Below are 12,474 nucleotides of genomic sequence, written 5' to 3'. Positions count from 1 at the left end.
GTGAAAAAGAAAAAAAAATGGTTAAAGAGCAGAAAGACAAAGATTATATCCCTGAAGAAATATTTGAGAATATTGTCTTGTTGCTGTTGTGTCTTAATGTTTAATGAGAGGATTGATTGCGAAGAGAATTGTAAATGGAGAGAAAGAGAAAAAAGAGGAGAATATCTAGGAAATAAATCGACTCTCACATTCACCTTAGAAAAACGTGTGTTTTTCTCAGTGCATCATGTAGAGCATATGCACGATGCCTTTAGGAGGATGTGAAACGCAATTTTCTGTTTTCTTCCTGCACTTTAGACCTGAGAAGGTCACTTTATGTTGCTTTAACCCAAATGGTTTGCGAGTGAAATACTCTCAAGTGTAGATTGGATGTATTCTGACTGATAACGTTCGCCAGAAGACCTTTGGGTGGTTTATCTGGATTTCCTGGTCACTCTCATCGCCACAGAGTCGTTTTTCTGACTCAGACTTTTGTGGGAAGACAGAGAGAGAGAGAGCTTTTTCGGCGCGTAGAGAAGCTGAAGATTGTCTCCCGCGAAAAAGGCACGGAAATCACTAATTTAGTAGAATTGACCTTTGCATCAGTTGAGGCCTCAAGTTGGCAGTTTAGTGGCAAAATAGTTGGGAATTGCTCTCGTGTCTGTGGCTGGGCGGTGAAAGTTTCCCCGCGGGGAGGCGACTGTGTGGACCCTGTGCGCTATCAGTGGCTGTCTAATCTAATCACCAGACTGCCCTCCCTGGCCACTATCGGCACGGGTAGATTTGTGGTCGTTTCACGCGCTCTCGAAGGTGACAAAACCCATTCGCAGACACAGTGAATGTTCCTCATGCGATCCCAGAGCATCGCCGCCAATTCACTCTGTGTCTCCCGGGACAATTTTGGAAGTCAGATAGCGCGCGAGTGCAGCAAAGATGCCGAAGACGGAGTGTGGCGTGGGTCTGTGGAGGCCTCAATGGCTCCAGAGATTCGCCAATACGAGGACTTTTATTGTGGTTTATGGATTCTTGGGCACCACGCAGGCCATGTGCTACATGTACTTTGTCATCACGCTCACCACCATCGAGAGAAGGTTCAAGATTCCCTCCCACACAACAGGTGAGCTCAGTCAGGTGGGAAGAAGATTACCGCGAATCCGCACAGGGTTAGAAAACGCGGAATTCGCTTAAGCCCCTCTCAATGGCCTCAGACCATAAAAAAAAAACATCCGATAAGACAGCGTGATAATGAAGAGTGTTTGAACTTTTTCCTCACAGTAGTTTTATATGAATTATTATGTGTATTTCTTCAAGAGCTTCCCCGCGGATGCCCTGAAGTTAAGCGCTATCGCAGTGCGCGATTGTGCAGATATGAAGAGCTCACTTGTGGCAAAAGTGACCATTTCTTGTGATTCTCAAGTGATGTCTTGATTTTTTTTTCACAAATACTTCAGCGTTCATTGATAAGAATTGGTGTTGAGAGTATTGAGGACACAGAAGAAAACTCAATATTGATCTAATGGAGGTTTATGTGAGAATTTCAGCACTACAAGTTTGCACAACATAAATGAATTTCCCTCGGAAAAATACCTAAACGGATAGTTTATGTGCAATTAAGTAATTGAGCGTAACTTCCAATTTGGCGGGGTAATTTACTATTATAACTAGGCTCTGCTTGATGGGAGAATTAAGCCTGTGTGTGTCTAGGGATTGAATACAATAATTTATCAAGATTATTGGCCGGTATTATATTTAAAGCTTGTGTTTGGCGCCAAAATATTGCCGTTTCATCGCGACTTTGCGCTTTTCCAAAACGACAATATATCACTTTATTGACTCGTGTCGCGCGATAAGACTCTTCTCCTACCTCAACACTTCTCTATGTCAGGCATCATCATGAGCGGCAATGAGATCTCGCAGATCCTCCTGTCGCTCTTCCTCTCCTACTTCGGCGGCCAGCGCAACAGGCCACTGTGGATAGCATGGGGAGTGGCCATCTGCGGTCTCTCCTGCTTCATCCTCGCGCTGCCGCACTTCATCTACGGCGCCGGCGAAGACGCCCTGCGCCTCACACAAGAGTACCAGGACCAGTTCGTGCGCGAGAGCCCCGTTACCTTCGCGGTTAGTGCTTGCCGTGCTCTAGGATAACAGGGTGTAATAATGTACTGTGATTCTAGAACTCCTCCAGCCTCTTCGACAGTAGCTCTCAGCGCCTCTGCTCCTCCAGCGATCCCACCAACGCCAACGACTGCGATGAGCTCTTCTCCGTGGTGCCGCTGGTGCTCATCTTCCTCTCCCAATTCGTGCTGGGCATCGGGAACACGCTGTACTACTCCTTGGGACAAGCCTACCTGGACGACAACACCAAGAAGACAAACACACCGCAATTGCTGGGCTACGCTTTCTCCCTGAGGATGTTCGGACCACTGATTGGCTTCTTCGTCGCCTTTGGCTTCCTCAACACCTACATCGATCCCACCAAGACGCCACTCATCACGCCCGCCGATCCGCGCTGGATGGGCGCCTGGTGGATGGGCTGGATCGTCATGGGCTCCGTCATGATCGTCTTCGCCGTGCTGATTGGCATGTTTCCCAAGGATTTGCCCAAGAAGCCCAAACCAGGGGTGAATGGGAATGCCAATGCCATCACTGAGGAAGCTGTGCCACTCAAGGGAATGTCCAAAGCAATCCCCGAAGTGCCCGCAGAAGAACCGCCTGTGTTGACGCAACCAGCGAAGGCGCAAATGAAGGACTTCCCGGCAGCCTTGGCGCGTCTCTTTCGCAACAAAGTCATCATGTTCAACCTCATCTCGGGCATCTTCTACATCCTGGGCGCCAGTGGCTACATGACCTTCTTCGCCAAGTACATCGAGGTGCAATTCCACAAAACCCGCTCAGATTCCACCATCATTGCCGGTCCCATCAATCTTTTCGGCATGGTGGCGGGCTTCTTGATCTCCGGCTGGGTGATCACCAAGAAGAAGCCCACGGCGTCGCGTCTGCTCTTCTGGAACGTCATCCTGGGCTGCGTCTACGTGGCCGGCACGGCCAGCTACCTCTTCCTCACGTGCCCCGAGGAGAACATGCCGACGCCCGTCAACGGTCGCCTCAATCTCACCAGGAGCTGCAACAGCAACTGCTCTTGCGACCACGTGCCCTACAATCCCGTCTGCAACGAGGCCACCGGCACCACCTACTTCTCCGCCTGTCACGCCGGCTGCGCCGAGTGGAACTCCAGCGAGAAGTTCTACGGCAATTGCTCGTGTCTGGCCACCAAAACAGCCCCTCAGAATGAGTCACACTTCAAGTGGCTTCAGCCATCGCAGCCAATCCGGCCCGTCTTCGACAGTGAGTACGAAGAGATCACGGTGGAGTTCACAGAGAGCGCCGAAGAGAGTCCTCCAGGCACAGAGACAACGCCTCCGGACGAGACAATCTCAGCGAGGCGGCGGAGAAGCACTCTAGACGCCACTGTGGAGACCATGACAACCATTCCGGGAGCCTGCATGGCAGGCTGCACTCAAGCTTTCATTCTCTTCTCTCTCGTCTCCAGCATTACGAACTTCCTGGGCGCCACCGGGAAAATCGGCAATGTCTTGGTCAACTACAGGTAATCCTTGTCTTCACTAATCTCACACTCAATCCCTTCATTCAACTGCGTATCGCATTTCCAGGGCTGTTTCCGTGGAGGACAAGAGTTTCACCCAAGGACTCGCTCTGATGATGTTCAGCCTGTTTGGCCTGATTCCCGGACCAATTCTCTACGGCTGGATCATCGATCAGACTTGCATGGTGTGGAACTATCGTTGCGAGACGATTGGCAATTGCCAGATGTATAATCAGCGTGATTTCCGTGTTTACGTCAACGCGACGGCCATTGGTGAGTCCTTAAGACAATTCTAAAGAGAAAAACCCCCGTAAAAACCACCCTTTTCTTGCAGTTCTCACGACTATTGCCATGGTTTTCGACTTTCTCGTGTGGTATCACGGCAGACATCTGGACTTCTACAGCGAAGACTACGCTGAAACTAATCAGAAACAGCTCAGGAGTAAAACCAGGCGAAAACCCGTCGAAAGCTGAGATTTAAGCCATTATTTGTTATGTCATTTTAGCCCGCGTATTTAACAAAATAAAGTGGAAAAAGTGATCAATCACTTGGCTTTTCGTCATCTTTTCTCTCTCATGGTTTTTTTTTAATATTATGAAAACAGTTTAATTCCAGCAAATACAGTTGGTTTGTGTGTGTTCTTTCACTTTTCCTTCTTTTTGTTGTTTTTTTTAGTTAATAATTATTTCACCATTTCGTCTATGAGATGTTTAATTGAAATTCTCTCTCTCGCTTCTCATCTACAAATTTTTTCTCACATTTTCTCAACTCGTCTCATTATTTTTCTTTTTTTCTTTTTTATTAACTTTCTATTTCTTTTTGATGTGAAAATGTTTATCTTTAGGTATTTCTTGTATTGTTTTTTTCTTTCTTTTCAACTTCTTCATTTTCTATTCACGTTATTATTTTTATGTGTCTTTTCATCATTTTTCTTTTTTTTTAATTCTTCTTCATTACTATTTGTTGTTTAGTTTTCTTTTTACCACAAATATTTTGGTTGATTGTAAGGCAGCGCTCTGAATGAAATAAATCCACGACCATCGAAAAGAATCATTTCTCTCTCTCTCTCGCACTCTTTCTCTCATCTTTTGTATCTTCTTATACACCAAAAAAAAACTTTTACAGACATTTTTCGTTATTTTCTCTTCTCACGCAACTTTCAGCGATTAATGATTAGAGTTTTCATTAATAAAAAAAACAAAGAATATTTTATATATTCAATAGAAAATGATTAAACTGTTTCTCTATCATTCTATTTTGTTATGTCCTCTGGATTCAATATTCATTTCTGCTTCTCTCTCTCTCTTCCTCGCTTCTCATAAAACAGGGAGTGTGACTGAAAAATTCTCTCAATATCCTGGAATTGGGAAACATCAAAACTGGCTCTTATCAAATGAGATTTATCAAAGTATATTCTCCTCACTTCCTCCCAATTGCTTTCTATTTCATTTATGTACATGTATTAGCTGTCATTGTTTTTTCTTTAAATTTATTATCTGTCCTCAAATTATTCTTCCCTCTGCAAACTCTGTGAAATATTGTGCTTCTTTTTTATTCTGTTGACGTTGTTTTTTTTTGATCCAAAAAATGTCTTCATTTCATTTTCTCTTCTTTTTTTTGTTAATATTCAATTTCATAATATTTTCAATATTCACCTGAATCTTCTCTCATATTAAAAATATTTACAACAATATAAGTAGTGAATATGAGTTAATAAGAATATTCTTTTTTTCTTCTTTTTAAATTAAATAAGATACGATTTTTTTTTCTTTTAAATTTCACATGATTTCCAACCCTTGCGATTCGTCACTTCAACCGAACAAATATAAGAGTTCATCTAAAAAAGAATTAGCTCATTTCTTCTTGGATTAAAGATTAGAATCAAACTTTCCTCTTCTTCTCCACATTTTCGGACATTAATAGTAAAAAATGAAAAATTCTTCAGTATTTATTCACCGCATCTCTTCAAAGATGTTTATATATATATATATCAATAAGTGATTTCAATTCTGCATTTCTATTCATTATTCTGATAAAAAAAATTATATATAAGAATAATAATAACAATTTATATCATACATTAAATCTTTCTCTGCGATATTATGCTCTCATCTTTCAATATTTCTCAATTTCTCTCTTTCACTTCAATCTGTTGTTTTTTATTTACTCACCTCAGTAGATTTTTCTTCGTCTTCTTCTTGTTGTATTTGATGATTTTGTCCCTCTCTTTCTTCGCTTTTCTTTTGCCATGATAGTTGATGGTGTTTTACATTTATAAAGTCGCTTCAACAGACACACACTCTTTACTCGATCACCTTAAGCACTTTTCCAATTGCAATGGTTTTATCTGCAAAGACAATTAGACATTGAAATTTCTGATTTCAATAACTCTGCAAAAAAAAAAGAAAACTTACTCTCGTCTCTGAGTGTGAATCGTCCCATTTGTGGGAATAATTTGAACTGCTCGAGACAAATCAATCCGGAACATTCAATTCGCATGATTGCCACTTGATCCTGCTTCACAAATCGTGGTCTTGATCGTGACTTTTCGCCCGTTTTCTTATCAACTAAGCAGATTAGTGCCTGCAAGAGATCAATCAACAAATAATTAACATTGAACAGCGATAGAAAGTGTCATGATTTTCTCTCACCTTTACAGTAATTTCCTCAGCTGCACAGTGAATATGCATAACGGCCGAATATCCTGCACATATGATGGACTTGTGCTCGAGAATGACGACTTGAGCATCAAAGATTTTGCCAATTTTGATTGGATTCGATGCATCACAGAGCACAAAACCAGGCGACACATCCTCCTCTTCGATTCCCTTCAACTTGATCTTGACATTCTCACCGGGACCAACAGCTGTCACCTCATCATCGTCCGACCATAGCTGATCCACCGACACTTGAGTCTGCAAAACAGTGAAAATTCCCCCACATCCAATTAGATATTGATAAGGCGCACAGACAACACAACAAACACATTTGGCGCAATGTGTGATAAGTGTGTGACAAGCAAGAGAGATATTATACTCACTCTATTGGGCATAACGAGTAGATTTTGTCCTTTCTTCGCACAACCAGACTCCACTTTTCCCATCACCACCGTACCCATATCTTTATATTTATCTACAATAGGCATTATAAATGGACCGTCTGTTTTTCTATTGAGAGAGGGCAACTCATCGATGAATGGAATAAATGCCTGGCCCGAGTACCATGGACAGAGACTCGGATCCACTGGTTCCCTAATGCCCTGACCCGTGAGCCCAGAACATGGCATGAAAGTAAGATCCTTTGCCGGATTGAACCTGTAAACACGAATCATTCACAATTAATACTCTTTTTCTCTATAAATTATTCGTGCGTGTGTCAATCAATACACACGCCGGTTTTTCTTTTGACTCGTTAACGTGAAAATTGTGGCTTACATACTCACCCGAGCTTCTTGAGATACGGCAGAATTTTGTCTCGGCATTCGTTGTATCTGTTCTCATCCCAGTTCACTGTCGGATCATCCATCTTGTTCACGAGGACAACGAGGTGCTTCACACCGGCGGTCTTGGCGAGCATCGCGTGCTCTCGGGTCTGTCCACCCCGATCGAAGCCCGTCTCGAACTCCCCCTTCCTGGCCGAGATCACCAGCACGGCCACATCCGCCTGCGCCGCCCCACCAATCATATTGGGCACGAAACTCTTGTGCCCCGGCGCATCGAGGATCGTGAAGTGCTTCTTGTCCGTCTCGAAATAGGCACGTCCCACCTCGACCGTCTTCCCCTTGTCGCGCTCCTCCTGATTAGTGTCCAGCGCCCAGGAGAGATACCAGCTCTCTCGTGACTTCTCGCGCGCCTCACGCTCGTACTTCTCCAGCGTCCTCTTATCCACCATGCCCGTGAGCGACATGATTTGCCCGCCAATTGTCGACTTTCCCGCATCTGCAATAATACAGGGAAAATCATCTCAAACTGTGTCACATTTCTCACCCACATTCACAACACATTCCAGACTAATTGAGTTCTGAGAAATTTCCTCAACTTCTGAAGAACAGAATGACATACTGTCCTGATTAATTTGCAACCCCCTTGTGAATTCATGTCATGATTTTTACCCTCAACGTGCAAAATACATGTTCACACACTCGCCCAGAACCTTGTGGTTCTCAAAGGGTTAACTTCAAGCGCACCAACAGATCATCAATCATTTGTCCTATTTCTGCATTCCACGAAATAACGTCCGACTGAATGCTCACCTTGAGAGTGAAATTATTACGCATTTTCGTGCAATACTCAATCCAATGCAGAACAACAAAGTGTAAAGTATTGATTTTAAGACCAATTACACATGGTTTCTCTGTAACCTGTACAATGATTCCATGAATTACTCAGATTCTCGGAAAAAAAAACCCTCCTTCTACTCTTCAATGACACATTCTCCTAGAATTCCGGAGAATCTCCTGTCCAGAAGCCAGTGAAATGAGGCCGTGAGGAAGGTTATAAAGATAAAGAACCTCACACTCCTTCTCTGGCTTGACAACAAAGAGTCTCTCTCCACTTTCGCCCACCCGGAAAAGTCACCATATGGTGGGCATGTTGTGCCAACTCTCCGGCTCGCGCAATTCACATTCCTGTCGCGGCGCAATCAGGAAGGAATTTGTGGCCAGTTGAGCTGGCAATGAGCGACTAGTGTGGGCTTACCGACGTGTCCAATGAAGACGACATTCACGTGCTCCTTCTTGCTCTTGCTCTCCTCGATCTTCTGGGACTTCTTCTTGGACTGCTTGGGCGCGACGTCGTTCTCGCCATCGCCATCCTCCGCCTCTTCCGCCTCCTCGTCCTCGGGCGTTAATACTGGCTCATCCTCGACGTCCCAGCTGTCGAGGGGATCATTGTCGGGCACGGTAGCTGTGGGCGGGAGAGAGTGTGAGTTGGCCATGAGGATGGGGTAGAGAATGTGTGTCATGCCGAAAATTTTCCACCAAAGACAAAATGTCTTCTCGCGACGATGTGGCACATTTTTTGTCGACCACTCGCGCTGCCCTCGCGCGGCCGCCCGTCCGCGGCGCCGCCACCCCACCGGACACTCACCATTGTTCTCGGGCCTGTTCTCCTCGATAATCTCTGTGGTGACGGACGATGTGCGCTCCTGACAGAAGCTCGGCACGAATTCCATTGCGTTTACATTGAGTGTGGAGAACTTTGCACTGATTTCGGCATTCTCCTGCGACATGGTGACGGTCTCTCGCTGTGCAGACGAGCCTTCACAATCAATATTCAGTACAGTATATTACAAAAATTAACTATTATCACTAAAAAAAAGCTAAGATTACAATTTATGGAAAATTTTACATCTAAACTTTTCCACACGCGTTCGACACATCAAATTCAAAATGGCGCTGCGTGGTACCAGATGAGTTGTCCCAGATTTTGGTGGTACCAGAATATTCGCACGCGGCGAAATTTCGCCGCAAGCGCGCCCTCTCTTTCGCACCGCCGCGGCCGCTTCGCTTGCACTCACGCGCCATATGCATTGGGCAATACCAGCGAAGGCGCGCAACGCCGCAGTGTCAAACGGCAAGCTTGAGTGGTTCGGAAAAAATTGTGCGTGCTGCTATCATTGCCACTTTATCAGCTTCATTTAGTCGAATTTCACGTGAATTTCATGAGAATGAGTGGAAGACCACCGCCTCGGATTGATGGGATGGTGTCGCTGAAGGTGAGTCCCCCGGAAAGGGGGTATTTTGAGCAGAAAAGGCGGCATCGAGTGGATGCTTCGCTTCATGGTCAATGGAAAAATGGCGTCACGCTCGGTGGGGGTGAAGCCGCATCGAGAAAAATCGCTTTTCCCGCACAAATCACCCCAATCTCCCTCATCTCGCTGGCGCATCCTCCTCCCCATCCACATGCCAGCACTTCTGACGCAGTATTTTGTCATTCTAATGTGTTTTTGTTGTGTTTCTGCGGGTGTGAAAAAATAGGTTGACAACTTAACCTATCGCACCACTCCCGAAGATTTGCGGCGTGTTTTCGAGCGGTGCGGAGAAGTGGGAGATATTTACATCCCACGCGACCGCTTCACCAGGGAGAGCCGTGGCTTCGCCTTCGTCCGCTTCTACGACAAGCGCGACGCCGAGGACGCGCTGGAGGCGATGGACGGCAGGATTCTCGACGGCAGGGAGCTTCGTGTCCAGATGGCGCGCTACGGTCGCCCCACGAGCCCCCACAGGCGTTCCGGACGGAGCGATCGTCGTCGCAGGTGAGAATGCATTGCATTAGCGGCATTAGCGATAAGCACAGTCGCGACCAAAAGAGAGATTTCGATGGGAAATGTTAGCCTGTGAAAATTTCACCAATATTTCAAATGGCCTCGGGAAATTTTCAAGGATCTTCTTTTGGGCTTCATATTTACAGCCTTGAAGATTTTGATTTTCTCAGTGAACAAAACGTTAAATCTTGCAGAGCTTTTCTTGAAATCTTGGAATTGAGTGAAGCCTTAAATCATTCGATACTCTAATGCCAATCAATTGACTTTTAATGCCCAAACTGTTTCTCGTGTTCTTCTCTGTTTGTGAGAAAAGAGTGAAGAAGAAGATGAGAGAGAGATGACGCGCGTCTGGTGGATTTTAGCATAATTTTCCCATCAATGGATTGGTGAATGAGATGAGATGGAAGTGAAAACGTTAATGCAAATGACTTGGTCACTTTTCAGGTCCCGATCTCGCTCTCGCGATCGTCGTCGCTCGCGCTCCAGGAGCCGCTCCAGGGGCAGGCGATCGTACTCGCGCTCGCGCTCACGATCACGATCGGACAGCAAGTCGTCACGCGGCAGGCGTGACTCGCGCTCACGCAGTCCCGTGCACGCGCGCTCCAAGTCCATCAGCCGGAGCCGCAGCATGTCGCGCAGCAACAGCCGCGATTGAGGGAAGGATCGCGCGGGGAAGAGGGCGAGGAGATGAACTCTGGCTGGCGATTTTAACGAGGTGAGTGTGTTTCTTAAGTCAGCGCCTCTTGAGTGGATGGCGATGGTCCGTGGGATTGTGTGCTGTAATTAACACTTAACGCCTGGCGTGGGTGGATTTGTTTCTCTCTGTTTTCCCTCTCTTAGCATCTCGCCAAACACACATTTTGATGATCATTTGCAACCTGTCTCACCACACAACCTCCCCCGATCGCCGCAAGACGAGATATTACAGAGAAGAGAGTGAATGTCCGAAAAAGTGGGAAAAATGTCAGAGATGAGCAAAAGGTACATATAAAAAGTCCAATTTAAAATACACATAATTTTATATATAATTATAAAAAAAAAATCAGCTTGATCATAAAACAAAAACTATATTTCAAATCAATTTTTTTTCTACAACTTATGAAGAAACATTTTTTTGTAGTGAGAGAAGAAAAGTGGAAGATTATTAATAAGAAGAGAAAGCAAGAATTCTCTTTGGAATGCATTTTAGTTTATTTGTAATATTTTGCCCAGAGTTTATTTTGATATCAAATAAGCAAGATTTTGAGGATGAGAGAGAAAAGTGAGGATTTTTTTGGGTTGATTTTTCTATTTGATGAGAGAAAAACAAATCCTATTCATACAATTTTAACTCCAATAGACGATAAGAGAAGAGAAGAAAAGAAAGATATGAGAAAAGTTAGCCGTTCTATAGAAATACAAGAGTTAATTGTCTCATTGTAGGTGAAAATAACTGTGTAAACTATTTAAAAAAAAAGGAAGAAAGAGAGGAATTTAATAAGGATGCAGTGTAAAAACAATTTTTATTTGACTGCAAAGAGAGATAGAAGAAAAACAATAATTGGGAAATATATTTAGAAACTGCACATAATTATTAAACAATTATTTTTCTGAATAGACGATAAGCAAAACTGCAAGAGAGACACTCTTGATATTTAAAAAGAGGATGAGAAGAAAAATTAGTAATGGTAAAAGTTTACTCTGTCACATTTTAAGAGGAAGGAATAAAAGAAATAACAGATTGCAAAAATATCAAAATGTACAATTGTTTAACCAATTTTACCGGCAAGTATTCTCGGGTTTTTATATTTAAAGTTAAAAAAAAAGAAAAACAGACTAGACTTAGGATGTGTTGGTTCTGTCATGAACTTTATCTCTTTGTTTTTGAGTCCCTGAGGATGGAATGATTAAAAGTATATTTTGATGCAGGCCATCAGTTCCGGCGACGCCGGTGTAGCCGCGAGAGAGAGAGCATTGAGATGAGAAGGGAGATTTGAAAGAGAGAAAGTGCGGGCGAGTTGCTGTGTTTGCGGGGTTGCCGAGTGTGCTGCAAACAGCCTTGCGGGTGCTGATTGCTGAGTCCGCGGATCCTGTTTTCAAAGATCTCGCTGCCTTCGTGGCCCTGTGTTGCTGTTGTCATCAACAGACAGGGGACAGAGAGACAGAGAGCTGAGAGAGAGAGAGAGTGACACGGAATATGAGTAATGGCTTTTAACACACTCTCTTTGAAAGAAATCCCATGATCCAGATATGATATGGCCAAGAAAAAGGTGAAAAAAATTGACATCGAAAAGTCTCCAAATAATTTTGAAGACTCTTCGATATTCTCCGGTTGAGGTTTTTCCCAAATTTCTTTTATTTGGGAAAAGAAAAGAAAAAAACACCTTTTTCCCGCGCATGAACTCAAGCAAAATGATATCCGCGACTCGCACAAAGTAGATAAAATTGGGAGAAGATAGAAATAATCCACATATACACACAATCTTCTAAAATTACCATCCAATTAATGAGTTCTATTTCAGAATCATCCATCATTCTATTTGAGAGTGCGTGAGGTAAGTTAAAACCGCCCTGTTTTCTTCCCCTCCGCCTCACCCCACACTTTTTCAGGCTCTGTCCGCAACTCAGGCGTCAGAAATAAAGATCT

At 44.1% G+C, this 12,474-nt stretch overlaps 3 protein-coding genes across 5 annotated transcripts; 2 read left to right on the top strand and 1 right to left on the bottom strand.

Annotated features, from left to right (window-relative positions):
- Nucleotides 1-303: 303 nt before the first annotated feature.
- On the top strand, nucleotides 304-4,128 carry LOC132259717 (solute carrier organic anion transporter family member 74D). The gene is made up of 5 exons (XM_059757462.1): nucleotides 304-1,096; nucleotides 1,865-2,097; nucleotides 2,154-3,586; nucleotides 3,651-3,856; nucleotides 3,918-4,128. Exons 1-5 carry the CDS (start codon nucleotides 913-915, stop codon nucleotides 4,055-4,057), a joined length of 2,196 nt encoding a protein of 731 aa, XP_059613445.1. The 5' UTR covers nucleotides 304-912; the 3' UTR covers nucleotides 4,058-4,128.
- Nucleotides 4,129-4,163: 35 nt separating this feature from the next.
- LOC132259720 (eukaryotic peptide chain release factor GTP-binding subunit ERF3A) lies at nucleotides 4,164-8,999 on the bottom strand. The gene is made up of 7 exons (XM_059757466.1): nucleotides 8,672-8,999; nucleotides 8,282-8,488; nucleotides 7,027-7,522; nucleotides 6,625-6,898; nucleotides 6,236-6,499; nucleotides 5,999-6,167; nucleotides 4,164-5,931 (listed from the first exon to the last, which is right to left on the bottom strand). The coding sequence occupies exons 1-7, from the start codon at nucleotides 8,811-8,813 to the stop codon at nucleotides 5,888-5,890; spliced, it is 1,596 nt and encodes a 531-aa protein (XP_059613449.1). The 5' UTR covers nucleotides 8,814-8,999; the 3' UTR covers nucleotides 4,164-5,887.
- A 115-nt stretch (nucleotides 9,000-9,114) lies between these two features.
- On the top strand, nucleotides 9,115-12,473 carry LOC132259045 (serine/arginine-rich splicing factor 2). Of its 3 annotated transcripts, XM_059756586.1 has the most exons (6): nucleotides 9,115-9,299; nucleotides 9,562-9,839; nucleotides 10,293-10,563; nucleotides 10,689-10,829; nucleotides 11,757-12,382; nucleotides 12,438-12,473. In XM_059756586.1, exons 1-3 carry the CDS (start codon nucleotides 9,246-9,248, stop codon nucleotides 10,501-10,503), a joined length of 543 nt encoding a protein of 180 aa, XP_059612569.1. In that variant the 5' UTR covers nucleotides 9,115-9,245; the 3' UTR covers nucleotides 10,504-10,563; nucleotides 10,689-10,829; nucleotides 11,757-12,382; nucleotides 12,438-12,473. The 3 variants fall into 3 exon arrangements, with proteins under 3 accessions (XP_059612569.1, XP_059612568.1, XP_059612570.1); XM_059756585.1 differs by lacking the exon at nucleotides 12,438-12,473 and having other exon boundaries at nucleotides 11,757-12,399; XM_059756587.1 differs by lacking the exons at nucleotides 11,757-12,382; nucleotides 12,438-12,473 and having other exon boundaries at nucleotides 10,689-11,489.
- Nucleotide 12,474: the final 1 nt, after the last annotated feature.

Source organism: Phlebotomus argentipes, unplaced genomic scaffold (genome assembly GCF_947086385.1).
Source record: "Phlebotomus argentipes unplaced genomic scaffold, Phlebotomus argentipes genome assembly scaffold_18, whole genome shotgun sequence".
Taxonomy (NCBI): Eukaryota; Metazoa; Arthropoda; class Insecta; order Diptera; family Psychodidae; genus Phlebotomus; species Phlebotomus argentipes.
This window is presented reverse-complemented; position numbering and strand designations above follow the sequence as displayed.